Source organism: Myripristis murdjan, chromosome 7 (assembly GCF_902150065.1).
Source record: "Myripristis murdjan chromosome 7, fMyrMur1.1, whole genome shotgun sequence".
In the NCBI taxonomy this organism is placed as follows: domain Eukaryota; kingdom Metazoa; phylum Chordata; class Actinopteri; order Holocentriformes; family Holocentridae; genus Myripristis; species Myripristis murdjan.
In genome coordinates this window covers 17,871,944-17,899,681 of record NC_043986.1, presented here as the reverse complement: position 1 = coordinate 17,899,681, position 27,738 = coordinate 17,871,944, and the positions used below count along the sequence as shown (strand labels likewise).

General features: G+C 44.0%; 3 protein-coding genes across 3 annotated transcripts in view; 1 reads left to right on the top strand and 2 right to left on the bottom strand.

Annotated features, from left to right (window-relative positions):
• Positions 1-260: 260 nt before the first annotated feature.
• LOC115362573 (YTH domain-containing family protein 1-like) lies at positions 261-8,832 on the bottom strand. Its single transcript, XM_030056539.1, is given in 7 exon segments — positions 261-2,937; positions 3,195-3,239; positions 3,445-4,068; positions 4,071-5,099; positions 5,392-5,471; positions 7,556-7,580; positions 8,339-8,832. Coding segments are annotated over 7 exon segments (1,857 nt in total). The 5' UTR covers positions 8,366-8,832; the 3' UTR covers positions 261-2,910.
• Positions 8,833-10,722: 1,890 nt separating this feature from the next.
• Positions 10,723-13,839, top strand: birc7 (baculoviral IAP repeat containing 7). The gene is made up of 7 exons (XM_030056540.1): positions 10,723-11,260; positions 11,739-11,838; positions 11,961-12,042; positions 12,183-12,228; positions 12,995-13,204; positions 13,393-13,458; positions 13,640-13,839. The coding sequence occupies exons 1-7, from the start codon at positions 10,723-10,725 to the stop codon at positions 13,837-13,839; spliced, it is 1,242 nt and encodes a 413-aa protein (XP_029912400.1).
• Positions 13,840-14,115: 276 nt separating this feature from the next.
• nkain4 (sodium/potassium transporting ATPase interacting 4) overlaps positions 14,116-27,738 on the bottom strand; it is a 41,093-nt gene continuing 27,470 nt past the window's right edge. Inside the window, exons 5-7 of the mRNA XM_030056541.1 lie at positions 23,892-23,952; positions 17,690-17,777; positions 14,116-16,897 (exon numbers count right to left, since the gene is read on the bottom strand). Of these exons, the coding sequence (XP_029912401.1) occupies positions 16,888-16,897; positions 17,690-17,777; positions 23,892-23,952 (159 nt within the window). The 3' untranslated portion in view covers positions 14,116-16,887. The remainder of the gene's footprint in view (positions 16,898-17,689; positions 17,778-23,891; positions 23,953-27,738) is intronic.

Genomic DNA, 27,738 nt, shown 5'->3' with positions numbered 1-27,738 from the left:
CCTGTGCAGTCTGTTCTTGTTTAGGCCAGTTTAGCACAGGACAACAAATACAGCTTCTTTGGTAACAAGTGTTTTCATAGAGCTTTAGATGGCCAATGGTAGCTGTAGGGGCTGTATGCTGGAAACTAAAGGGCAAAAGGAAACAAGTGCAGCCAAAACTTTCACTGATATTAATGCATAGGGGCAGGCTTATCCTTTAGATAAGGTCACGGCTGTTGGTTGTAGACTTACAAAAGGGAATTCAAGAGATCAAGACAAAGTAATTGCTGAATGGACAGTTTATTAAGGCTTGATTTCTTCTATAAAGATAAACCAAGATAGATCTTTTGAACCATTACAGGTTTGTTATGCCACTACAATTGTGGTCTATAAGATAATCAATTTTTTATTTATCTTTAATATTTTATGTCATTACTCCTTTTGTAGTGTTGATACATATACTTTCTTGGCTAACCTGACATGTCTTTCTATTGCAGCAAACATCTTCAGACAGTTATCATTAACGTGCATGTTAAGCCCTGTACTATAATCACAACCAGTTCATGCTTCCTGAGGCAAAGACCACTGTGGCTGCGACTCAGTCTTCGGTGGCATCTTTAGCTTCTTGCCTCCCCCTTAATCTGCACTAGTTGCAAAGAGCGGCATTGGTGAAGGAAAATATCCGTAGGGCATTCACCATATTGCTTGGACCAACCATGCTCTCAATTAGCGCAGGTAAAGGGGAGGAGACGGACAGGGCAGGATCCTGTTTTAGAGGTTTATGGTCAGCTCTCCAATTACAAGGGATACACTGGCCAGGTAAAATACAAAGCAGATATGCTTCAAATATCCAGGAAAAAAAGGTCGTTTAACACATTCACACTGGACTGACCTCAGCAAAGTGCAGTACTTCTGCCATCTCAAAATTATAGGGGGTATACGGCTAGATCTGACAGACTCAAGGTAGATTATAAACCATAAACATATAATCTGAAAAGATAAGACTACTAATTATGTGAATGAGACCACATTACCTGAACATGTTTTAACTGTCACTCACTGTTACATCTCCATCAATTCAAATATTTCAAAAAATTGTGACTTGGGATTTGAATTGATTTGGGTACCATGAAGCTATATGTCAGGATTTGAACTTTCTCACACAGACACACAAACTTAAAATCTAGGAATGATCCCCCGGCATGTAGAAGACAACCATGCCTATTTGCAATATTCATATCTGCATCACTGTTATCTTGCATTCCACAAAACATCAAAGTGACAGTTTCAACTAATTGAGGAGAGACGACCTGCTGGTCTTGAATGTGCTACAATCAATCTCCATTCTGGCTTTGCATGTTCTGAAATCAGTGACACGAGAACAAGGGGACACTGCCATTTAAAGGACCGTAAACTGTAACATTGCCACTCTCACCTCATAATGAAGCTGCAGGATGTATAATATTTTAACATGTCCAACGGACTAACGATATTGCAGGTTTCCTTGCATTGGCTCACACTTCATTTAGTGACTTTGTGTTTTTTAATCTCCAATCCCCAGCCACTTTCCATTCCATAACATATCTGAAATTACTGTATCATAATCAATGGTTTCAATCTAGGACAAACAATCTATTTTTTTCGCAACAACAACCAAAAAACACACAGAAACCACATTTCATTCTTGTTTTTTTTCTTACTCTTGATAGTAAATCAGTTACATTAATTTTAGGTTATACATTTTTAGGCTTTCTCCATGACTATAGGCTCCTACGTTAAAGCTTAGCATTACAAACAACATGATAGACTTAGCAAAACCAAATTTGAGGGGAAAAAAAACAAAACAAAACAAAGGATTAAGACAGAATGATGGTGAATGGACAAAAACGTGAACCCTCCCCCCGTTTTTTGGAACAAGAACGCAAAAGCAACAATTCACTCAAACGTAGCAGTAACATTATTACATAAGTCTGATTATAAAACAATTTAAAATGGTGGATGCGACAATTCTCTCAGACTGGATTGCGTACACAAACAGAATCTCCTGATGAAACATACAAAAAACCCCTTCAAGACAAACATCGAAAAGAAACCAAAGCAGAGGGGTGTGAAGGATGTCAATAGTACAATTTTTGATTTAAATGGTGAGTTCTGGTTGTGGAGGACACATCAGTTATTTCCTTCCCAGAGGCCTTTGCAATTCCTCCTCTGAAATGTCTCAAGTCCCGTGTGACTTCACACTATCCCTGATTTCTCCAGCACTGTCACTGTTAGAGCGGTTCTTTTGAGAAGTCACCAATAACTAGAAAACAAAACATTAAGGCTCCAGAAAACAGGTTTCTGAAATGAAAATTGTCAGTAGTAAGCCAAAAAATAGAGATTTTGTTGATCTGAATGAAAAATAGATAAACCATTGAAGTTTTATTATCGCACAGTTCCAAGTCTGACATTGCCTTTGGGATCCTCCAACACTGTTGGCACAGTTAAACCTCTGAAGTATGGCAATGTTGCCCCCAAATGGACAAATAGGGGCAGGACACATCAGTTCCTGATTGTACTGGAATATAAAGTGGCAGATTTTTTTCTCCATGGTGCAGTCAAACCCTGATTCAATTGGAAAGAGGAGGGGGCAGGGGCAGGAGAGAGAAACCCAGTCTGACGAGAGAAGAGTACGAGATGGTAAGAACGGGAAGAAAAAAAATCTTAACTAAAGTGTGGTGGTGGCTAGGGTAATACATTAAATCAGCTTGTTATCCCTGCACAAGAGGTGGGTGGTACATGGGGCAAAAAAGCACAAGTCTCAACGATGGCAGAGATTCACCAGGATTAAATAGAAAACAAAAGAAGGGCTTGGTTGTATTTTCATATTCTTCTGTCTCTTAAATCACAAGTCCTAGTGTAACTGTTGATCAAGCCAAGGATAAATGTCTTCTATTGTTTATTCCTGTTCTGGCGCTCCTGTTGGGGAGGAAACAGAAAATTGACATTAGACATTCAAACAACACATAACAGCATGGTAAAATTACATGTCATCCTACTGAATAGAGGTCTATGTTATTTGGCAGTGATAAAAAGATGAAATCTGAATTTCCTTGCATCTATACTGTGTCAGGAATGCAAACAATCAACAGCAATTAACTGATGTCAACTAAAGCATAATCCTAATGTGATATTCAAGAACACTGACAAGAAAATGTGAAAAGAAGGTTCTTTACCTGATCCAACCGAGAGCGGTTCTGTATTGGAGCAGGTTCAAAGGTCTGTCAAGACGAGTAGATATGGGGAAAGATGGAGATAACAGGAGTTAGTCTAGCAAAACCACAGCACAATCACATGATCACAAGAAAAGAAAGACAACTACACATGCTACATGGATGCACCTCTGTTGCATTCTCCTCAAAAATGCCACCCACATTGTGGTGAGATTGGAAAATATATGGAAAGAGGTCAAAGGCGTGTACTCACCTTACGCACCTCCTCCTCTTCTTCCTGTCTCTTCTCGTAGTGGGAAAAGTCATCAAAGATGGAGGTGGTGTGTTTGTAGGTGGCGATGATCTTGAGCACCTGCTTGGCCTTTTCCAGAGGAACCTCCTGGGTGTCGCGGGAGTTGGTCACTGGCTTGTTGTCATTGTTCTCCAGGCGGATGTGGCGCAGTTGGCTATTAGGCACGTCCTTAACAAACAACCAGTCCACATCAAACTTGCCCTTCCACTTGTCTTGCGCCCATACACCAGCACTGGTGCCGTAGTCCACTGGTGAGCGCATCTCTGCCACGCCGCAGAAATGACCACTGCCATTGACACTGAACAGCAGGTATACAGGACCTTTACCGTTCATGGCCCGGAAGGCTGAGTCCAGCCGCTTGTTGCCATGTTCTGTGCTGCACCAGATGGAGTACTTGATGGAGCGATGGATATCATCCTCAGAGTAGCTCTTAATGATGAAAACACGGCCATTCTTCAGATTCCATTCAAACTCCTTGGGGTTGTAGCTATGGGCGGCGCGCAGCTTTTCCAGCACTGGGTGGGATTCTCCACCAGGTCCCAGGCTGGATGAAGTTGGGGGGCCATTGTTCCCACTACCAACCATTCCATCACACCACTACCCTCAAGGCCAGGGCCACCCTGCCCATAACCTAGGTTACGATTGCGTGGGGCGACCCAGCGGGTCTGGGGTGGTGGGGGCTGAGTGTGGTTCTGATAGGGCTGCGGTGGTGGCTGGTGGTGTTGGTGATGGGGGGGCTGGGGCTGTAAGGCCATAGGCTGCATCTGTGGCTGCACCAAAGACTGGGGAGGGGGAGGCTGCATGGGTCCTTGCTGCATGGGAGGCTGAGGTGGCATGGCATGGGGCAGGCCAAGGGGCTGCTGCTGCTGTTGCTGCAGTTGAGCTGTGGCCACTTTAGTCACCGGCCCCTTGTCCCAGGTGCCAATGTTTATGTTGTGTTTGATCGGTGGTGGGGGCAGAGCTCCCCCCGGGGTTGGCATGCCTGGCTTCACCTTGGCCTTCAGCTGTTGGGGCTTGGCTGGCTTACTGGCAATGGCCGCCCAGGAAGTGGGTTTGGGTGGAGGCATGCCAATAGGCGTGGCCCCATTTCCTGTGGCTGCCACTGCAGGTCCACCAATCACAGAACCAACAGCTTTGACCCCTGACCCCTGACCAGTGACATCCCCTCCAATCTTCAAGCCGACCATACCCTGCTCCAGGCTGTTCATACCAGGCGCCTTGTTAAGGGTGTCACTGTGAAAGCCCGTCTGACCATCAGGCACCAGGGTGCCCCCCAAAGAGCTGGGAGGATAGCTGTAGCTGCCACCATAGGCTGAACTTTGAGTCTGCTGGCCCTGGGAGCCACTGGTGCCCCAGGCAGAGAAGGCAGGATTTTCAGGGAAAAAGTTAAACCTGTGAGGGTAGATGCTGCTGCCGAGGCCCCCCGGCTGGCCAAACACTGTGTCTGGCATGAAGTGATGGTCTCCATTACTCAACGGTCCATAGGGAGTGAGGTATGGAATGGGAGGGTCTCCACCGGTGGACCAGGGGGCCTCGCTGAGGGGGTAGGGAAATCCAATGGAGGGGGCGTAGTAGCTGGACAGGTAGGGGTCAGTGATGGACTGGTAGCTGTTGTTCTGGATGCATGGGAGTCAGCAAAACCACAAAATTAGCAAATGGCTTAGAGTTTGATATAAAACCATTAAATTAAACATTTCTAGACAACAGTAAACCATACTGCAAGCATATATTCATTTGATATTATTTTCAGGTTTTAAAAATAAGCTTTCACAAATTCACCTGCCTGGTGAAATTAGATTAAATAAATGTACTGTTAACAACAGTATATTGCTATTTGTTTATTATATGTCAACAATATTCTTGATCAGAAATGGTATTACTTCTTAAGAAAGAGTTCTTGAGCTTTACCTGAGTTGACTGACCACTGAGGTATGGCTCAAAGTCATTGTCGTGGACAGTCTCCTTCTGATGCAGTGAACCATTTTGCACTGCAACAAAACAGAATCCCATAAATATACGTAAATAGAGATTTGTGAACTATGTGCACAGACTGATTTATTAAAGGTTCAGATAGCAACAGTTGTTTCAGCTATCATCAGGCGATGTTTGCAATCCAAAGCCTTGGTCATACTGCAAGACTATTCAAATTTTGCGCACCAAGGGCAGATCAGCAAACAACTGGTCGGCTTGCAGTCCTGTTAGGAGGCTGTTCACACTACACAACAGTGCAAAGATGGGCACGAACATGAAGACAAAGGATCACACACTGCACTATTCAGTCATTCAAAAACACTTTACCCTTGGTTCAGAACAGATCTCTGTAATTACAGTCACAATCAACTGTTTACTGCTTCATTGTGCAGAAGCTAAATTTACAGTCATATTACCAATATATTCTCAAGAGAAATCATTACATTTTGACACATTGCTATTTTATATAAAGCTTATTCCTCCAAATGAATTTGCAAAGCAATTTATCAAGTGTGAAGCAAACACAACAGGGAGTGTTCCTAGTGAGTAAGCCGTTTATTTGAATGGTCAAAGGACCCCCCGCCCCCCACGCGCCATGATGATTAGGATGGTCCAGTCAGTCTTAGAAATGACAGTAAAATAGTCTGAGACTTACCCCTATTTTGTAAGCATTCATAATTTATTTGGTTAGCTCCAATAACACTTGAAACTGAACAATTAAGTAAACAACAGAGTGACATTCAGAGGATAAGATCACATAGCAAAGCAACTATTTATGCTAACCATATGAATTTATGCTAGCACTCCATTTCTATCTGGGACCATTTTATTTGAAACAGCTACAGAAATACACCTGTCAAAGGCGGTAATCAGCTGACAATACTGGTACTCAATCATCATATATGTCCCAGAGTGTAAGTGCATGTCTACCTCTCAAAAAACAGCCCCAACAGCCCAGGCAGCACCCTGGCCCTTGAGACAGGCCTAACCTGGAAGTGAGTCAGAGTATGGCCTGCTGCCAACAGCCATGACTACAGGTTAAGGGTGAGTCAAAATCTGTTTGCCATTCTGCCACTGCTGACAGCTATGGCAAACGAGTGTCATCTCCAACATCATAAAAAATGAAACGATTAAACGACAAGTAATGACAACACTGTTATCATCATCAACTGACGTCAGCAAGGAACATCATCAATGAAATACCAGTAAATCATACAACTGGGGCAGGTGATGGGGATGCAGAAAGAGTGGTAACCACAAAATTCAAATGGATGTTTTACATCCAAGTCATTCATCAATCATACAACTCTCACAACAGGGCTGGCACAGCAATAAACTCATGTACAGGGTGCACTGCTGGTGAGGTTCCTCAGACGACCAGATCATATTTCACCAAGCGACAGAGACTGAGCCAGTTCGATGGTAAGAACATGTCAGAGATGAGCACCATGGACAGCTTCATGTCATGGATATAATCTATAAACATGACATTTTGGCCACAGGGGCAAGTGGATTTTAAAATTCATCAGCCCCTTTCATATGACATTTGATAGACATATGACATTTCATCTGCTTCTATCCAAAGCACACAGTCCACGTGTCTACCCTGTTAGCAATGATGGGCCCAGTGGGCATCAAACCATGACACTGTTTGCTCCATGTTCAGCTGGCCGAGCTAGGACTACATATTCACTATGTAACCAGTAAAAATGACTTTGGAAGGAGAAATAAGCCTCGGGTATGGCTAGTTACCACCCAAAGTGGCATGTAGGGGAGATTAACCTGCCAGCCATAGCCTATAGTTAATGTATATTATTCACCCACCTAGTCTTGTAAGTCAAGCTTTGTCAAAGCCCATAAAACACACTCTAGCCATTTCTCAACATGTGGTGTAGCCTGGTAGTAGTGGATTCCCAGGCCTTCTGAAGTATCAGTGGATACTAGCCATCTATACATCTTATACTCCCATCTTATTTGAGCAACTAGTGTAAGTAACAAAGATCTGACTGAAAAGATAAGCCCAAACTAAATAGCAAATCCTTTTCTGAAACACACCAACTGTTGTTATCTATTCAGTCTCTTGTGATATGCTACAACTCACCTTTAGATGCTTGTCCCTTTGATCTCTGCATCCATGTTGAATCATGCAAAGAAAAAAAGGAGACGTCATGATCTTTTTCAGTGAGTTTAACATTCAGTGCATAGGTTGTGTCTGTAGCTAACCATCAGACCACAAGACTACTTCCTGGACACAGACAATGCAAAATACTGACTTACTCTATAGTATGGGAGTGTAAAAAACTTGGAGATATATGGTAACAAAAAATATCAACGCTTTTAGCGTGTTATACACTTTGGTGTGTAACTTCAATCACTCAACTGGCTAACGTTAATATACAAACTTCCTCGCTATCTACCCCGTGAAATGGCTTTCCTAAAGCAAATAATATAGCTTACAGTTTGCCATCACACGCTGCAAACACTGGGAGAGCCTCAACACCATGCAGTTATTAGTGAAAATGTTCCATGGACAGTTGTATTTCAGATATTAGCCTGAGCCTAAATAAATGATTTAGCGTTAGCTGTGGAAATAAAGTGTCCAAACCGATGTTGGATGAGTTTTTCCACGCTGGTGACACAGGCTTATGCCTTCAGGCATGGATAATTTTCACAGCTGTGTACATGCACACGTCCAAATACCTTTTTCATTAATGTCCAGTGCTACATAGCCGTTCCACGGAATGCGGCTAACTTGCTAGCTACATACACCGGCCAACATTAATGGCTAGCTGACACTCCCAAGGAATAGCCATGGCCCCATAAATCGTTAGCAGATTAGCTAGCTTGCAAGCTCTATACAGGCGAGGTGCATCGTCCTTCCTACCTGAGGGTCAATGCTTGTGGCAGACATAATTCATTAAGCAAGTCCCTGGATTCCCACAGAGCCTGAGCTTGTGACTGGATTTCAAGCCCCGTGTTCTGAGAGCAAGTTCACTGCTCAGTTATAGTTAGCTATCTGGCTAGTTATGCCGCTTAGCTTGTGGCTAGTGGTAGCTTGCGCTAGCTCAGCTGTGTATTTTCCGTTGTGCACGTATCCCAACTTCCACAGTTCAAGTCTGTCGCCTCGGATTCTCTGTCCGAAAGCAATCAAGTCCCGGTATACTTTCAAATCAACGTTTTGTGACGGCCAAACTGAACTTGCGAGTCTTGTATATTTCTGTCCTCGGTCGCTTTTTACTTTGTCTTTTTATTCCAGAGAGATCCCTCCTCAGTTACGTTACCGAGAAGCCCTGTACACTTCCCCAATGGCCGCTCCATCCGGGCTTTGAGTCGCTGCTTTACGTCGATCACCGCGAGCTGGCAAAAGTTTCAAGTATCCTGTAGCTGTCCTGATGTGAGGAGCGCACGAGATTGGACATTTAATACACTAATAAGAAAATTATGAACGGACGCAAATCATAGATGCTGACATCCCAAATTAGAAAAACATGGAAAATGATTAATACACACAGCTCGTAGATGTCGACATCCCGATTTTAAAGGGAACGCTGTGTCTTTACATTGGTATAGGTGCGACAGTGTTTTTCTTTTTTTTTTTTCTTTTTGTTGTGTGGTCTTAATTGACCCCAGGAACTTCAGACACTACTACTTTATCCTGCAATCTACCAGATGTTAATATCAGTAAATCTCTGCCAGAGTAAATGTAGACCCTGACAGAACAGAAGTACAATAATGTCATGCATTTTGGAAGCAAATGGCCCGTACAAACCTATAACATATAAAACATATAAGTCTAAATGCCCCCTTTAGGAATGTTGGCCTATATCAATATTAAGTACTGTGATATCACCAGAGATTTTTTTTTTTTTTTTTTTTTTTTTTTTTTTTTTTAATTACATCAAGTACAGTAAGGTCAAAATAACCAATAGACCTGCATAAATAATCTGGCGCTCTAGGTTATAGCAGAAGCGAGAGACAGAAATCCTGTGACGCCTATATTTCCATAATGTTCAACAAGCTACGCATATGTTCAAATTCACATTGCCTATGTCATTCCCAAGTGTAACATATAATATGTGTGGAAGTTCAAACACGTCCCAAAAACTCAAATGGGGTACAGTAGATTTAGGACCGGGAACCCCAAACTTTAATGACAGGTATCCCCACAGAGGCCAGAAGAGCATTCACTCCATCACAATAAGGTTTTCTCAGTGCCATGTGGATACAATTTTAATAAACTGAGATTTACACAGATTATTGTCATAGTTATTTAAGTGTGATCATGATTTTAACTGCTCAGATTAGTAAAAATGTGGGTCTCTTTGCTGCACTAAGTAGGTTCAGGCTAGTTGTAGTTTCTATCTCTGACCACCAGGGCGTCGCTGTGAGAAAACTCTGTCAAAGGTCAAATCCTCACAAATTACAACCTAGGGTGTTATTCTCAGGACAAGTTGTTCAAACTGTGGCACATAAGAGGGTGGATCATTTCCCGGCTTCTTTGCCTCTCTACAACTTTTACTTGTCTGATCAACATATAATCACAAGAAAAACAATCTGTATTTCTAGGCAAAAATTTTAATGTCATAAAATTTTTTAACTTTTGTCTGTAGGCTAGGGCACCTCGGATTCTTACATCTTGAATTGTTCGTCAATTTCCTGTAAATGCACGAGCTCATTATTGTTATTGTTTTTTAATCATTCAGTTCATCCAGTCTCCTCATCATCACTCATCTTAACAATGGAGCAGTCCCTTAGGCCTATAGGAAAGGGAATGGGTTAATTTTTCTCATCTAACAAGCAGGATATTACACTATATTGTAATTATATAGGCATTTTGGGATGGCTGTAACAACAGCACAATAATCCTATAATTTTCCTGTGAAGACTTATATGCTAAATGCTGTGGTCAATAGGGTGCTTTATGGTATTATGAAACCCAACTATCGTATATGCTATCATATAATATAACTTAAATATCCATTATGTTGTAGCTTTATAGGCCTACCGTAACCTAACATATCTTAAGGGATTAGGTCGTCGGGATTAGGCCTACTATATAGTTTTTATTTGCAAGGGGCGGAGCAGAATGGTTTGTGCAGGCTGTCTTTCATCCCAGGGATCAATGAGACTGCATTCTAGCACCCAGTGACTTTTCTGGAAAGCAGCTTCATGTAGACCACTGCGCAGGCCACCCCGGCGGATTATAGTATTTCAGCGGGTGCCCTGCGCTCACCCTCAGTGCGCACTCCACTATGGAGCGCAAAAGATATGACTGGCACAGGACAAGAGGAAGAGGACCAATCCGTATGCCCCAGAATGATGGATGACAGGCGCACTATGCTGCACATCCTTGAGGAGCCTCAGATGCGACGGGAGAGAGAGAGACTCCGAACTTTTCAAAACTGGCCTGCAGACGCGCCAGTCACCTCTGGAGACCTGGCCAAGGCAGGCTTCTTCTTTCTGGGCCCCGGGGATAAAGTCCAGTGTTTCTGCTGTGGTGGGATTTTAACATACTGGGTACATGGGGATAGCCCGACCGCCGAGCACAAGAGGCATTTCCCGACTTGTAGTTTCATACTGGGGAGAGCCGTGGGGAATATTCCGCTCCTGGGATCCTCGGACTCTGTGGACGGTCAGCTGCTGAGCCAGCTCCAGAGGATGACTGTGGATGACCAAGGGGCGGCCGGACAGGCAATCTACCCGGAGATGGAGGAGGAGGACTCCCGGCTCACCACTTTCCACAACTGGCCCACCGGTGCTTCAGTGCAGCCTGATGTTCTTGCCAGAGCAGGATTTTTCTACACAGGTGCACACTGGCTCACCAAGGCCTTGTTGAAAATCTTGTCTTCTGATCATTTACTTTCTTCAGTGTTTATTATTTTATGAGCAGCATTAGCAGTGAAATGTTCAGAATTGAGCTTTGGTCCCTGCTAGAGACCCCTCTTTGTGAGAGGGGTAATGGTACAATTGTTCTGCTGACTCATGAGGTTGTGGACAGAACAACCTGGACAGAGCTAGGGCTGAATACACCTAAAGGAGCAGGTGCCACAGCCTTATGCAGTATCTAATGTCACTAACCGTGGCCCAGTTATGATCAGATTATTTACCAAAACAACTAAGAAAAACAGGATCTGATGAGAAAAATGCTGTATTGCTTATGTGAGCTTAGTTTAGAGGCGATTGCTTGTTTGCCTATAAATGGAAGACATTGTCTCTGTGCAGCTGTAAAGGTTAAATCAATGAATACTGTCATTAGTGCCCTTCTCATTTTAATGTCCTATCAGGCCACGGTGACAATGTCAAATGTTTCTACTGTGATGGAGGGCTGCGGAACTGGGAGCCGGGGGACGACCCCTGGCAGGAGCATGCCAAGTGGTTTCCACGGTAAAGGCTTTCCTACAGGCTCATATAAAGAAAGCAATTGACTGCACTTTGACTTTTTTGCATTTTTGCATGTCGTAAATGAGAACTGTGGCACCCTGGACAAAAAACTCTGTGTTTTTCAGATGTGAGTTTCTGATCCAGACGAGAGGACAGGACTATATCAATAACATTCAGGATTCTCATTTCCACCTGGGTGAGACTGTGGTGAGAACCTGCATCCCTTCTCTCTGTCCAATCAAGGATCTGTTCTCATATTCTGCTGGGTGTCAAAATACATCAGTTTGTCATTGCTATGCTTGATTTATCCTACTCTTTCTGTGTTCTGTGTTTGATTACTTTTTTAGGGTGGATCACAGACACCCACAGGCAGGGAGATCACCTCAGGAAATGGTAAGTCATCCAGATGTGAAAAATGTCAGGGTCTGATGGGATTGCAACAAGAACCTTTCTAAAACCTCTCGATCCCTGCTTTTCTTTATATATCCAACAGTGCAAAATGTGCACTTCCGCTTGTTCGCAAATCATATTTAACTTCCATCACCTCCAGGCTCACAGAATTATTCTTTGATCAAGTAGGGATCAACACTTTGGTTGGAACATGGATTTGGGGGATATAATAAAATGCCTTCCACCGGAACAACTCGGGAGTGCCAAATCAGTGACTAAACAGACCCTATTTTAAGAGGAACATTAGGTCCATGCTCTTCTCTATGCTGTGCTGCACTACATGAAATAATTGGCTCTTTAGTGGCCTGAGCTAATGTTTGCTCTATAATTGCAATAATTATGGAGTGCTATGGAAACCTTTTGACCGTTGCTCCGGGTTGCAGGACAGGAAAGGTGTCATGAGAGGTCATGTAATCAGTATAGTGGATGAGTCAGATACTAATTGCTTCAGTTGTGAGATGTCTATGATCTGATATGCTGATACATTCACATTTAAGGTGAATTTGAAAATGCACAATTTATCATTTATTTTCCAATCCATGCCATTTCCTTGCCCAAATACAAATTGGTTATAGTTTGTGACTTTGGGCCCAGTGGAAAGTCAAGTCTAGCATCCAAGTAATATTTAGTTGTTTTTGTCTCTTTTCTGAGTGTAAGTAGACTGCTTCCCCTGCTCTCCTGACCTCTCTCTGTCTCTCCTGTCTCCCAGATGTGGTTGGAGGTCTGGGGGCTTCCTCGGCCATGCTTTCTCCTGTGGTGCAGACCGTTCTGCAGATGGGCTTTGACACTAGCCTGGTAGAGAGCCTGGTCCAGACCAAGTACCTTTTGACCGGCCAGCACTACACCTCAGTATCTGACCTGGTCACTGACATACTGCAGGCAGAGGAAGAGGACAGACAGAGGGGGCCACAGAGCAGAGGTACAGCCTACTATTTTCCACAATACCGCTTCAAATTGTTTTTTCAGGCAACCTCTCCCTGACATTGAATTCGGCGGCATTAATATTAGATAGAAATTTAAACAACAAACATTGTCAGTGTTACAACAAATATCAGGATCATAATACGTTTGGATAGCTGTTCATGTTCATGTTTGTGTGCCCATCAGAGCCAGAGGTGAGGCAAGGCCCCAGTGCTGGCAGTATGAGGACACAAACACCCATCAGAGAGAAAGGTCAGAGGGAGGGCCACTTTTTCTGTTTGTTAAACTTTTTTTTTTGCAATAAATTGTGTCATTAAAACAGTGATGACTGATTTACCTTGGCTTGCAGTGATTACATTCTGCAAGAACCAGCTAGCACTTGTTTATGTGTGCGTCTTTTTGTCTTTTTATTTTTTTTATTTTTTTCTAATAGCAGGGGACCCCAGTCCAGAGGAGCTACTGAGGCAGCTGCAGGAGGAGAGGACCTGTAAGGTGTGTATGGACAAGCTGGTGTCCATTGTCTTCATCCCTTGTGGTCATCTGGTGGTGTGCAGCGACTGTGCTGCCAGCCTGCGCCACTGCCCCATCTGCAGAGCTGTGATCAGGGGCAGCGTTCGTGCCTTCATGTCCTAACAGTGTTGTGTGAGCCCACAGTAACACAAGTGTTGCATGAAAGCCTTACCTTTATCCTCCTATATCAATTAGCCTCTAAACTAATAAAAGCATTATTTTAACTATTGCTTATTTTGTCAGAGAATCCAGATTTTCTACAATAAATATTTTTAGGTGGCTTATTTTTGCTTCGTCATAACTGATGTTTTTGTGATCGAAAAATGCCTGCACAGTAGATTTCAGAGAATAGATGTGCATTTTTAAAATATACAAACAAACACAGATATGATACAGGAAATCATTAAAAGAACACATTCTTTTATTAACAAACACCTATTTACATGAACACAAAGCACAGTTCTGGACAAATAGGATTACACAATTGGGTCACATGGGGCTGGGGCTACAGAGGACACAAAATAGAAGAGAGAAATACAAAAAGATCTTTTCCACTTTCTATACAAAGAAAAAGAATTATCTACAAAGTGGTGGAACCTTTTTCAGTGGAGTCTAGTACATACACAACCATAACAGGTTTAAACTAATTCCAGTCACTGGGGTTTGGGGAGAAGCTGTATTGCACAGAGAGGAAGACCTATTTTTACAGAACATTTTTAGTAGCTTTTACTACCAATACTGATTATGTTACAATATGAGGTGCCCTATGCATTGTACAACTCAAACATCACCTTAGCTACAGTTAGCCCACCAGAAGTGTGTAAACCTTAAATTATGATGAGATTAATGACATGTAAATTATTGCATTTTGCCAATAGAAAAAGGACCGTCCAAAATGGTTTACTGGCAGAGAATCAACAACGTTCTGAAAATAGTCACAAATCTAGGGTGATTTCAGAGTCATTATGAATTATATACAGTATGTCTGGCAGTGAAACACATCTAATACCACAGGGGAATCTGAACTTCAAGCAGGAAATATTTCAGGTGCTGACAAAGACAAAAATAGACTGAAAACAGAGTGAACAAAATACACCATCTCTGCTCATGACTCTTTAGATTAACAAAAAAGTGATGATTTTTTTTTCTCAAGAGGTTTACAAGGGTTGCATTCAGTAAGAAATACTGCATTCAAATGACATACGGAAAATGTTTTTGAGTTCAAATTCAGATGCTTACAAAAGTCATGTTTTTTTTTTTAATCTGAGTGACAAAGAACAAGACGGTAACATGGATAAATACAGTAAGAAAGGGCACAACAATGAATCCCCATACATGTCAGTTACCCAGCCATGCCCATACACATACATATGTTAAGGTTTATTGTTATCAAAAAAAAAAAAAAAAAAAAATCAGAAAAGCTCAAGACAAAACATGGAAAATGACATTCATGCGAGAGCCGACCAGCAGAAACTCAGTAAGCCTCTCTTGTATGTGAACACATTCAGCACCAGAGGGCAGTAGTGATTCACACAAACGATAAGGCAACATGGGATCTGACTCTGTCCTGGTTGGGAGCAACGGCAAAACCATAGGTAACAAAAGTGCTAGTAGCCTCAGCAGGGGACCAGTCTTATTGTTATCGCTCAGTATAGAAGATATTACCCATGTATGCACTTTGATTAAATGAAATTATGGTGTGGTGCTGGAATAGAATAAAAAAAGATCCAAGTAAGATGCCCCTCAGGAGAAGGTTTAAGTTACAGCAGAACCAGCCCATATGCAGCCAGTTGAAGACAATATTATGTTATTTTGTTATTACTTAGTATGTCATACACATGGTTACTACACAAACCCCTGTAAAACACATGCTATAAAACTATCACAACTGAGACTATCACCATTAAGAATCTATACTGTTGATTTGACAGAGAAGACAACGCTCTGTTTCTGTTTTCACATGGTTGTGCGACTTTTACGCTTGGGACCATACACGATCCAATCCGGTACTGTTGTGTGCAATATGGACGGTAAATCACACCCATTTCAAGTCCCTATTGTTTTCTTGAAATGAAAAGTACGGTGTTTAACCTTTGCTTGACTGTGTGTAATGATCGTCCCTGTCAGCAGTGAGACCTGTCAGTAGTTACAGGAGGGGAATTGTAGCCTCCATTTGAAGTAGGAGTGAAAACAAAAGGTCTGCTTTCAGCACACCGTCTAACACAAACACTTTACACATCATAGGGAAAAAAAAAATACTGACTTGGCTGTTGGTGAGATAGTCACAGTAATAAGACTCCAGAAAAAAAGAAAGAAAAAGAAATACAAAGTAAGACTCACATGCCGTTGCCTGTATCTGAACACTCTCTCTGCCTCGCTCATGCGCTTTATGCATTCTGGATAGTTAGTTTGCATTTCAAACTCGGACCGAAATTACCCCCCCTCCTTTTCATTATATGCATTTTCTATTTTTGACCGCTAGCCCTGTAGGTTTGGTTCCTTTGTTTCTTCCAATCCCCTCCCTCTACCTCTCTGCTCCCCTGCTTCTTCCTGCTTTGTGTATTTATGCGCACAGATCCTGGCCTAAAGTAAACAGGAGGCACACAATAGCTCATTCCACAGGCTCCACTGTAATTCAGCCCTCCGGACAAGATCTAAGCCAAACCAGCAATAACAGTCTAAATCACCGAGTCCTCTAGGACACAGTACCACAGACTGGGAAAGCTGGGCAGTCCCTGATTACATACATGCTGTATTTTTATCTGTGTGCTGTACATGCTCTATACAGACATGTTCTCTGTGACTATTAGAGCAATTTAGGGCAAGCCGCAGAGCGACCGGGACATGAAACTCAGCACAAATGAAATGATTTATACTTTTCCAAAATAAACAATATGAGGCTTTGTTACACTGTAACACAACCCAACAACCCCCTCACTACACCCCCAACCCCCTCCAAAAAAAACCTTCAACCCTCCCCCAGGAGACGAAGGACCCTAACTGAGAAGTGCAGGCATTTCCAGGCAGCACACCAGTAAATAACACATCTGAAGAACTGAGGAGATGACATCAAGAGGAGGAGGAATGTCTGGCATGGCCCGGTGTCAGAACAGCCATTTTGTCTCTGTGGGAATTTGCTGTGTCACCTCCATGTTTTGGACGCGCTCCTATTTACGTAGACCTGGAGAGAAAATATACAAGCAGGTTAATGGGTGATGGGCAGCTGCACACACACACACACACACACACACACACAAACACACACTTCCCTGGTGGATTCATCCAGGGAGTAACTACCTGGAGTTTAGGCAAAGGAAACCCCCCCTCCATCTCCCCGTTAGGGACTAGAGCTGATTAAACTGTCAAGAAGCTAATAATGTATTCATTTCATTTTGGCAGAGTATTATTAAATGACTTACATGGCTTATTGTTATTAAGTTCCCCACACAACTTAATTGATGGATCCAATTTTAAACAGAATCCTGTATGTATTCCATCATCGGATGTTTTTACCAGTAACTGCTTGCACCTCGGGGGCACACACACACACACACACTACAGTGTCATGAATGGCCTTCATATTCCCTAAAGCCGTATAACAGGATATAACATGCTCAAAAGTGTTGTTTACTCCCATGACAGACACTCAGTCATACTCCAGATATTGAAGCAGTGACCTTCTTCACCTCTCTCCACTAGTCAGTGCTGTAATGTTTTCTGTCAGATCCCAGCGAAGTGATTGGTGAATAGTTTTTTTTTTTTTTTTTTTTAAAAACATGCAATTTAACCTTGAAGAAGAAACAAACACATTTAATCTACAAGCAACAAATAAGCACAAGATAAAATGCCCATGACCACAAAAGGCAAGGGATAAATGAATATTCACCACCACCTGCTCTATCATAGTCCCATTAAAACACACAGAGAAATGTACAATATGCATATGATTGTGTGACGGCACAGACATACTTACAGGTACATGGGCTTTAAGAGGAGATGAGATTGAGGTTTCTCATTGACATGGTAGAGTGGGAATGGGTCAAATCCACCAATAAAATCAACTGAAAACAAAGGATTAAACACAAAAATCATGACGTAAATCAAAAGACACACAATAACAGAACGAAACAGTGTAGGAAATAAAAAAAAATAAAAACATATGAATAAAAATGATAAAAAGCTAAAAATACTAGCCAAATGAGGAATGAAAATGGAAATGAAAGCAACAGTGGGAACAGATGCCAAATGATAGGCTGCATGCCAAAGACAGGAAAGCTTGATGCGCTGTTTTATGTGTTTCAACTTTGCGAATTAAAAAACTCCACCTCTGAAAAAACAAAAACAAAAAAAACAGCCAGGGGGAAAGCTGGGAGCAGGAAAAGGTAAAAGCTGGCCAGCTGTCAAAATAGCCTCTGCCTTTTTATCGCTCTGAAGCAGAGGTGACCTTCACAGCCACCAGCCGCACACTCGGTCCCTTCTGTTTATTTTCTCACTGAGTTCAGGCCCTAGGCAGCGTGCACAGGAGGCAACAAGTGCTACATCGGGCGGGGAAAGAGAGGGAGATGTTCGCAACAAAGTACAAGGGATGTGTTTATGATGAAGGAGAGGCTTGCAACTCTGAGGGGACATCAGGGACAAGAGGGAGGGAGGGGAGGAGGAGGAGCGGGGAGGACACGGACTGCCACGGCTGTCGGTTTGACTGACAGGAGAGAAAGAGAGACTACGCTAAAAGAGTGTGAGAGCAGAAGGGAAAGCAGTCAGCATGTCCACAAGCCTCCTGTAAACACCAAGAGGACAGGAAAGGACAGGAGACACTGAGACTGAAATTGATTCACGGGGGGAAAAAAAACACACCAAACGATATTAGTGGATCCTGGCCAAAATGGGCTGATCTGGCTTTTTTTTTTGGAAAAAAAAAAAAAAAAAAGAGCAGCTGGGGGGCAAAAAAACAGACACAATCCAGCTATGGAAAATACTGTAAGGACAAATCAGGCCCATCCTGATAAAAACAGGCAGGGGTTGTCTGGTGAATACTGATAGGTAGGCAGGATGACTGCAGAGAGCCACAGGGCGCAAAAGGGGGGCCTGTCCCTCTCCTCTGGCTCTGCACTGGATTCTCTATTTCATCTGTCTGACCAGACACACACACACACACACACACAAGAAAAATCTCTCGACTCTTTTCTGTACCAGTGATTTTCTCATTATAAGCAGGTGGGGATCCATTCCCTGCCATGATAAACAGAGTGCTGAAGAATATGGTTAGGAGATAATGATGGATGCTGCTTCTCTCTCCTGATTTCCAACTGAGAAAGGGTAACAAAAAAGAGAGGCACAAACAGGTTGGTCATGGAGAAAAAGAAGAAGTCTAAGCCCACAGAGGCAGGCAGGCAGGCAGCAACTGGGCCTGGGACGGAGCATGTGATCTTCTAATAGTGGAAATGGCTAACTCAGTTTCTTCCAGGGGTTAAGAGAGCAAGTGCAAGCACATGCAAGAAATGACAGGTATGTAGGTCAACGGTCAAGACGTCCATGTGAGGCCAATAAACAAGCAGGGAGCAATGTAAGGAGATTACAGTTTCACTACGAGAGTGAAATGCTTGACATTGTGTGTGTGTTTGTGTGTGTCTGTGAGAGCCTGGGCAAAGTGACAGTTCGATGAAATGCAGACAACAGGAAAAAGCCCAAAGTGCAAGCAAATTGCAAGAAGAAAAGAAGGGAATATGAGAAAGTGTGAGAGAGACGAGGAGAAACAGAGACTTCAAAGACTCTCTGTGAAGCTGGCAGCGATAAGATAGGAGACGCGGCCCAAGCTATTGTCGCTCGCACACACACACACACACACGCACATCGACACACACTGCTTAAGGGGGCGTTCCTCAAAGTGGGCTCCATCCTGCCCTCACAGACCATTACACAGCCATCAGCGCCGTGCGGACTACTCATTCACTTTAAAGACTAATATAACTGTTTTACGCGTAGTTATTTCACGTATGAAAACTTCAGCCATGTTTGATTGAGAGTGTATTTGAAGTTAATCATCCGTGCAAAGAGAGGAGGGCTCTGCCATGGATAGACCAGGAGCGCTTCTGGAAACTTTCCCTGTGCTGATTGTGTTTAATTAAATGAGGAGGAACAGGTGAAGGCCTTGGCCGAGCGACAAATGCAGAGGAACTCTCACCGTCACGGAGTTAGTATTTGTGCATTTGTCACCACAACAGTTCATTTCAGATCAAACACAGCTGATGTGACCCCTGCCACAATAAATGGACGGTGTGAGAAAAAGGACACAAGGGAATAGCTTAAGGATTTGGCATTCAAGCAGAAGTGATGAAAACAAGTGTGGACGTGCGTGTGGGTCAAGCTTGGCTGCGGCTGTGACCCTCCAAGTGCAAATATTGTAACACAACAAGAGAAGATGCGCCTGCCAGTCAGCTTTGAGAGAAAACACATAGTTCATGGTAATTGCCTTACTTTCCAACTCTACCTTGAGTATATGTCGTTTATATTTGGATCCACGTGAAATTTTTGATGCAACGGCGAAATATCAAAACTGGCCCATGATGACATGGGGAGAACTTGAAACATTGTAATTTCTGTGGCTTAAGAATTTTGATGATTTGACATTTTCAGACTTTCTGGAGACTTGAGGGTACATTGCCATCCATCCGTCTCGTTGTTCGGTCTGTTCCCCAGGGTGGTGGGGGATTTTCTGGGACTGTGACTCAGCACAGAGGGCGGCAGCATAATTAGCAGACATGCTAAAGCAAGCTTAAGCCAATGCTAGGCGGCTAACTCCATGACCTACTTTACAAAGAGGATTTTCCCCACCACTCACTCTGCCTGAGTATCTGCACACCACTGATAACTCTGTGTAACAAATTCACACCCATGCAGACACACACACTCAAACACACACACACACACACACACACACAAATACAGTGAGAAAGAAAGGAGAGAGAAGCACACACACTCATACATAAATCCATATACACATGCACGAGCACACAAGTGCACACACGAGTCAGAGAGGGAGAGGAGAAAGAAACAGTGTGAGTGAGTGAATGAGTGAGAGAGAGAGAAAGGGAGCCGCACACGCACACACACACACACACACATACGCTCACACACACAATCAGTAATAAAGCCTGAAAGCCATGTCAAACTGAGAGCTGATGATGCTTGTTATGCTGCCTCTTGTGTCGCCTGGCATCTTAGTGGTACTGAAACACTGCACGCATCCGTGCTCATTTGTGTGTGCGTGTGTGTGTGTTTATATGTGTGTATCATCTTCCCGCCCGCTATTCTTTACGCACTCCTGAGCACACAAATCTAACTCACCTCTCTCCTTGGAGACTCAGAGAGTGCTTGGCGTGTGAGGAAGTCCTGTCTTATCTTATTCAAAAAAAAGCTCAGTCCTCTGTTGTTCCTGTGTATCACCAAATCTCCATTTCTCTCTGTCTCTCGCTGCCTCCTGACAAACATACTACTCTCTCTCTCTTGTCATTCTCTCTCTCTGTCTCTCTCTCTCTTTCTCTCTCTCAGCTGTAGAAGTCATGAACCGCATGGGGCTTAATGAGGCGGACAAAACGAGTGACCAGAGAGCTCTAAATTTTTACACGCAGAGAGAAAGGGAGAGTGATGAGAAGAGACGGAGAGGAGGTAGGGAAGGCGAGGGAGGGGGGTAGATTTCTAGAACATAGAAAAATTGGATTTTGATTCCTAATTATTGCATCCACCTGTGGAGGAAACAGGAACGGCAACAAAGCAAACAAGGGGGATGGAAAGAGATGGAAAAGTCGGTGGGAGGAGAGATGCTGAGGCAGCCAGGGAGCTCAGTGCAGGAAGTTGCTTTAATCTACACTTCAAATGAGTGAGTCTGGAAATGAGAGCGGCAAAGTGCCTTACCCGGCTTTTGTGTTATGTGTGTGTGTGTACGTGTGTGTGTGTGCAGGCACCTGTGTCTAAATGTGTGGATGCGCGACTGCACTTGTGCGCGTGTGAGGAAAAGGGCTGATTACAATAACAAAGAGCTAGCAGTAGGAAGCAATGTCGCAGCATTTTACTCCAGCACAGCCAGGATCAGAGCACGCCCACCAGATAATTAAAACCAATAAAAATCACAACCTGTTCTGCTTTCACCTGCGTTTCTACCCAAACTCTCCTTGCTGCTTGCTGGCTATTTTTACACTCTCCGTCTGCACCTTTTTGTGTGTGAGAGCAGACACTCCCGCAGTGATTTTAAACAAACACAATCTGTGCCAACCGCCTACAAAATGAATGAATGGGCAGGTCACCAAAAACAAAAGAAAAAAAGGAAACTACTGGGGGAGAAGTCACATTTTTTTTTTTTTTTTTTTTTTTCAGTTGACTTCCCCCTTGCCAAAATGGTTTTGCCCTCTAGGGATTACTTAGGGGTGATTGATTATGAAATGGTACTGCCCAGTGCTGGGGGGGACATCGGCTGGGTGGTGACGCTAACCACTTACTCGCCAATGAATTTCTGGTATGTGACCACTAAAGAACTATTTGGACTTCTGTACCAGTGGTCTCCTAACACACACACACACACACACACGCACATTCATCATACCGCACCTTGGAAATTCCCATAAATTACAACAGTCCTCTCTCTTAGCTTCAGTTAGGCTGGTGCATTTAGATATTTGATCATTACGCTGCTTTCAATCAGATGAGAACTCGGGTGTCTACGGCGTGAGACCGTTATGTTTATGATCTAGCCTCACATTTTTCATAATTACTCCCTGTGTATATCACAGAAATGCCAGTGAGAGTCCACTAATCCTGCAGCAATCACAGAGACACCCTGTTCATTCAGCCGCGACAGATCCAACAATCTGAGACCGACTGCTGAGCTACAGGCTGGCTCCTTTTGGTCTCAAAGCGCCGGCTGGAAAATGGAACACGCACCGGTTTGTGGCGACACGTCGCGCAAAATGTCAGCTCAATGTAAAAAGATTACGGGCCGAAAGCATGCGAGGGCACATTCTCGTGCATGCACGCATAGCAGGGCACACTAGAAAGAGAGGGCAGACATGTGTTACAGCACATCATATATTTACGACTCCTGCTGACCCTCAGATCAAATGTTTCCTGCCGTCTGATTGGCTAACCTTCAGCGGGACCTTTGACCCGCTGCCTCTGAGGTCACTGCAGCTGTGTCATTCATCACAAGTGTCCCTCTCCTCTCTGGTTTCTCCTTCTTCTTTTCTCTGACTTTTTCATGTGGTCCCCTGCTGCCTTTTCCCACACGCCTTTCCCCCTCTCTCTCTGATTTTTGCCTGAATGACAGTCGTGGTTAACTCTTGTCCTCAGCTGAGGACAAGGATTATCATCAAGGTCCAACGCACACCGACACACACGACGCTCCAGCAGAGAGGGGCGCTCCGGTGCAGAGATAACACACAGTGAAGAGCCACTTAGAGGCAAGGATGCACGTGTTTGAATAGCTGGGAGAGGGAAAGTGTGCGCTTGTGTGTTTGTGAACAAGAGAATGGGGGAGGTGCAATGTGGAATACAAAAACACACACTCACACTCACGTCTCCCCACCCCACCATTCCACTCAACCCTCCACCAAACAACAGACAGCTGGGGAGACGAACAGGGGGCCATGTGGAGAGGAGAAAGTGTGAGCGAGAAAGGGAAAAGCCCGGAGTACATTAAAGGAGGAGAGTAACACGTTGTGCGACAATGGTGGAGAGAAAACCGTGAGGACCACACATGGTGAGATGAGGAGGAGGAGGAGAGGTGAGGTGAAGAGTGTAAAAACGACATGTGAGAGAGAAAGGGAAAAGGAGGAATGAGACTGAGGAGCGAAGGAGCGGGCGTGGAGGGGGAACACATGGCTCCTTTGGGTTCTGGAGGGAGGAAGAGAGAGGGGCGAGACAGCCCAGCTGGTGTGGGGGAGGCAAGGGGAAGGACAAGGAAAGAGTAGGGTGCCGAGGTGGAGGCGGGGGGGCTAGGGGAGGGAGATGAAGAGACATGTATCTCTGTTCTCCTCTCCTCTGGTGAACATTTTTCCATCTTCATCTGTGCGAATGAGTCTGGGTGTGATGCATTCAATTGTTGCAAGCCTCAGGTTCGGGAATGCATGTCTCATTGTGTGTGTGTGTGTGTGTGTGTGTGTGTAGGGCGAGGTTAGGCAACTCACAGCTGTCCTCCTCCTCGGTGATGGCGCTGACAACATAGCAGGCGTACACAAAGCCCAGGAGCTGTGAACACACAGGCAAACATAGGTTAGACAAACAAGAGGTGGCAGTGTATAGTTTGCATATAGGTGTGTGTGTGTGTGTGTGAATGTGTATGTAGGAAAACAAGCAAGCCTTGTGGATATGTGGCTTTGATTTGGGAGATGGTGGCTCTGTGTGTGTTCCAGGGATCCACTGATGGGCGGATGGTGCAACAGGATGCAAAGAATACCGCAATCATTACCGAGAGGAAAACCCACAACACCCTCTTGTGTGCTTTAATGCCCATGTTGGCAGACTTTTTGTCTTCGTCATGAGCGCACATAGGCAGGGCATACATACATATACATACACACACATGAACACAAAAGAGCAAGTCCACAAGAATGAACGTAAACCTACATACGTGCATGTAACCACACAGCGCTAAGAATATAGCCTGTGGAACTGGCAGATGGCTGTCATCTTCTCCGAAACAGACATAGTGAGAGACGGAGAGACAGACAGTCGCTCTCCACCCAGCCATCCAGCATTTGGCACTCCGCCATGCCAATTAAAACAGCATCGGGCACACTGCCCTCATCACACAGTGGGTAAACACAGAACCGGAACAAGGGTGGGAGAATGTGTGTGTGATGGTGGCTATTTTTACAACATTCTTTCAACCTATAACTTAGCTGGGCTTACCTAATTACAAGGACCGTGACGCGCGTGCAGTTTGCACGTGCTTTATCTCCATCACCGGGGCTTTATTCATTGTTTTGGCAGTGCGGTATATTCGTCTTTCATTAAAGTTCATCCAAGGCCCATCCAGATGTAGATTAAATGTTTTATTTATGAATGCAACCCAGGTGTGTCTCGTAGAAACAGACTGGCTCTGTCTCTGTGCGGGCTAGATAAGCTACATAACTCTTCCCCCTCTTTCCCTCTGTTTTTTTTCTCTCTCTAGTATCTAATTGCTGGTCTCAACCCATCCATTACAGTGGTGGTGAAATGGAGGTGAATTAGCATATGTATAAAGCCAGTGTCACACACAAGTTGGTGCTAACAGCGGGGTGTGTGTGTGGGGGGGCGGCACCCTGTTTTCCAATTGCTTTGTGTGTGTTTTCCTGTAAAGCATGTGCATGTATAAGAGAGTTTGTATGCGTGTGCGTGTGTCTGTGTTTAGTTTTCATAAAGAGGTCTGCTTGTTGATTTGGTCTTGGGGTTCGGATAAAAATAGCAGTCAACTACAGAGAAGGAGGTCTGAGGCCAAGAAAACACACATCCGCTCACTTTTGGGAGCGAATGTATGGATGTGTTTGAAAGAGAGAGACGGGGCAAAGGGAGGGGATGAAGGAGTGCAGACTCTTACCCCCTACAGATGCTTTCATCAGAGAAGTATAGAGTCAGGGAAAGTGCAGCCACAGGAATGCTGAGGTGATGGTGACAGAAACAATCTAAAAGCAGGTTTGATCTAAGGCTGTGAGATTCAGGGAGATGCACTCTCTCGCTATGTGAACTCTAACTTTTCTTTTTTGTCAAAGCCCATCGAGAGCTGATCTTAATCAGTTTCTCTAGGAGTGTTTTTTTTCTGTCATAGGCCTATTTACATGTGATGTATCTGAGTCTTGTAAGGTCAGAAGAACTGAACACTTGGACCTTTTGCTTGAGGCTTTACAGCCCTCGCTTGTTATTGAGGTCAGTGTCCTCAATAACAAGTGACAATTCTATATCTTCCTGCATATTAAACGGCCTTAAATCATGCTCATAAAATCCTTGCCTCTCTCTTGGCCTGGCCCTGTCCCCCTCACACACATACTCACAGACACGCGCACACACAGCCCTCAGCCTTCCTCTCTCGCTTCCCCCAATCAGTTCTGGAGTTCAGGGATCGTTTTGGAAATTAATGTCATATTAATTAAGCTCATAAAAGCCCTGGACTGTCCTCTGAGGCTCTGTCGGAGTCTGTGGGGGCACGGCGGACTGACAAAGTGAACTCATTTGCCTGCCAATCATTTGTTTTTTTGGCTTGCCCTCCACTGGTTTTCCTTTCTTGAGTCACTTTCTAAAGTCCATTCCACTATCTGCAAACTCTCTCGCTCCTGTCTCATCTCGGCGGAAGTCTCTTCGACCCTGTTCGTGCATAGTTTTAAAATCTGTCTCAGGTGATCCAATCGCAAGAGGACAACAAAGAGAGAGCTATATTCAGACCTTACATTACCAAATATCTCAAATGGATCTCCACTGACCATTTGTAATTGAATTTGTGATCGACCTCAGATTCATTAGGATTACTTCTATCTTTTTTCTATCTTTTCTTTCCAATTCACCCACGCCCCTTTTTTTCTTCACTTCAAAAAGTCTATTCCATGATCTTATATTCTCCACCTATTCTCTTCCCTATCTCAGGCCCATTAACGAAGCAGGTGCACCAAACCTCTCTATTTTTTGACCATTCAACAAAGATGACGTCATCTCGCCGCAAAAAAACACTTCATTCAGATTTGAATTTCTTGCCAGCAGTCCATTCAAACAGTCCTCTCTCCCACAAGGTGACAAGGAGGGCTTCCGATGTTGTCTGTGGTGCATCGGCACACGTTAACAATGCAATGTGCAATGTGGCCCAGTGTGTCCCTGACCGCCTCCCAAGATGGTTTGAGTGATCAGGTCATATTGCAGCCCATTCACAGCTGTACTTAACGCTGCCCCGATGACATTAGATCACCCAAGACGGATGTTAAAACCAAGTGTGAATGGGGTCATTGTGATCCAGTCACCCCTTTGCCATAGGGAGCCATACGGCCACATAGTATTTGCGGCCCTGTAATTGAAACATGTTTTACTGGCGCTCTAATGGTAAGTCCTGCCCTCACACACTCATCGCCCCTCTGGTGTGGCTCAGTGTGACCTTAATATCTGACAAAGGAAAGGAAAGACAGAACAAAAAAGGTAGGGCAGCGTTCGCTGAGGACAAACATCAAAGGCGAAGCTGTCTTCCACTTGGCCTTCATCTTCTATTTACAATATTGCAGAAAGTATCAAAGGAGGTACTGGAGGCTGCATGATAGCCTACTCTATGTGTCGTCTTTCAGATTAATGGAGGAAAAAAAAAACAAAACAGTCCCAGGCTAAGGCATTTGCACACACATGTATGTCTGCATGTGTGTGCGTGTGTTTGTGCGTGCCTGTGTGTGTGCGTATGAGAAAAATGCCAGCTGCTGAGCTAGAAAAAAAAAAGTCTACTCCTATTTGCATAGGCTAATGAAGGTCAGTTTTTACAATGGATGTTTCAGTCTAGGTAGAAAGACACACACCCAGCTGCACAGTACACTGACACTCACTCAGAAACATCACTCCAGTGGGCAGGAGTCTATTTCACAATCCAAAGCATGCACTCAGTTATTCTCGCTAAGATAAATCAGGGACGGGGTGAATCCTTGTTTATGTCTGTGGGGATATTTCTGGAACCTAAAACTCAATTTTCTGTCTTGTTCGTGGCAGAGGTACAGCCAGACCCCTCGGAGCATTTCCCACCCTTTGCATCTGTGCGTGTGTGTGTGTGTGTGTCCGCTGTTGGTAGATAGGCATCAGACATGCTTCCTGACCACGGCCCACTGGCTTGTGATGCATGTGTGTGCACCGTGATGGATATCTGGATTTGATCAGCGAGATAATTAACACACTATCGATTGAAGCTCGGTGTCAGGAGAAGATTCACGGAGAAGTTCTTTCACTCCGTAATGAAGGAAAATCTCAGGTAGGATAAATCACACATGAGCGAGGAAGGAGAGCGAGAGAGAAAGAGGTGGAGGCAGGGAGGTATAGTAG

Coding starts and splice junctions, on each gene's coding strand:
- birc7 (XM_030056540.1), top strand. CDS start 10,723: ATGACTGGCACAGGACAAGAGGAAGAGGACCAATCCGTATGCCCCAGA. Junction 12,043..12,182: donor TCCACCTGGGTGAGACTGTG/GTGAGAACCTGC, acceptor TTACTTTTTTAG/GGTGGATCACAGACACCCAC. Junction 12,229..12,994: donor GGAGATCACCTCAGGAAATG/GTAAGTCATCCA, acceptor CCTGTCTCCCAG/ATGTGGTTGGAGGTCTGGGG.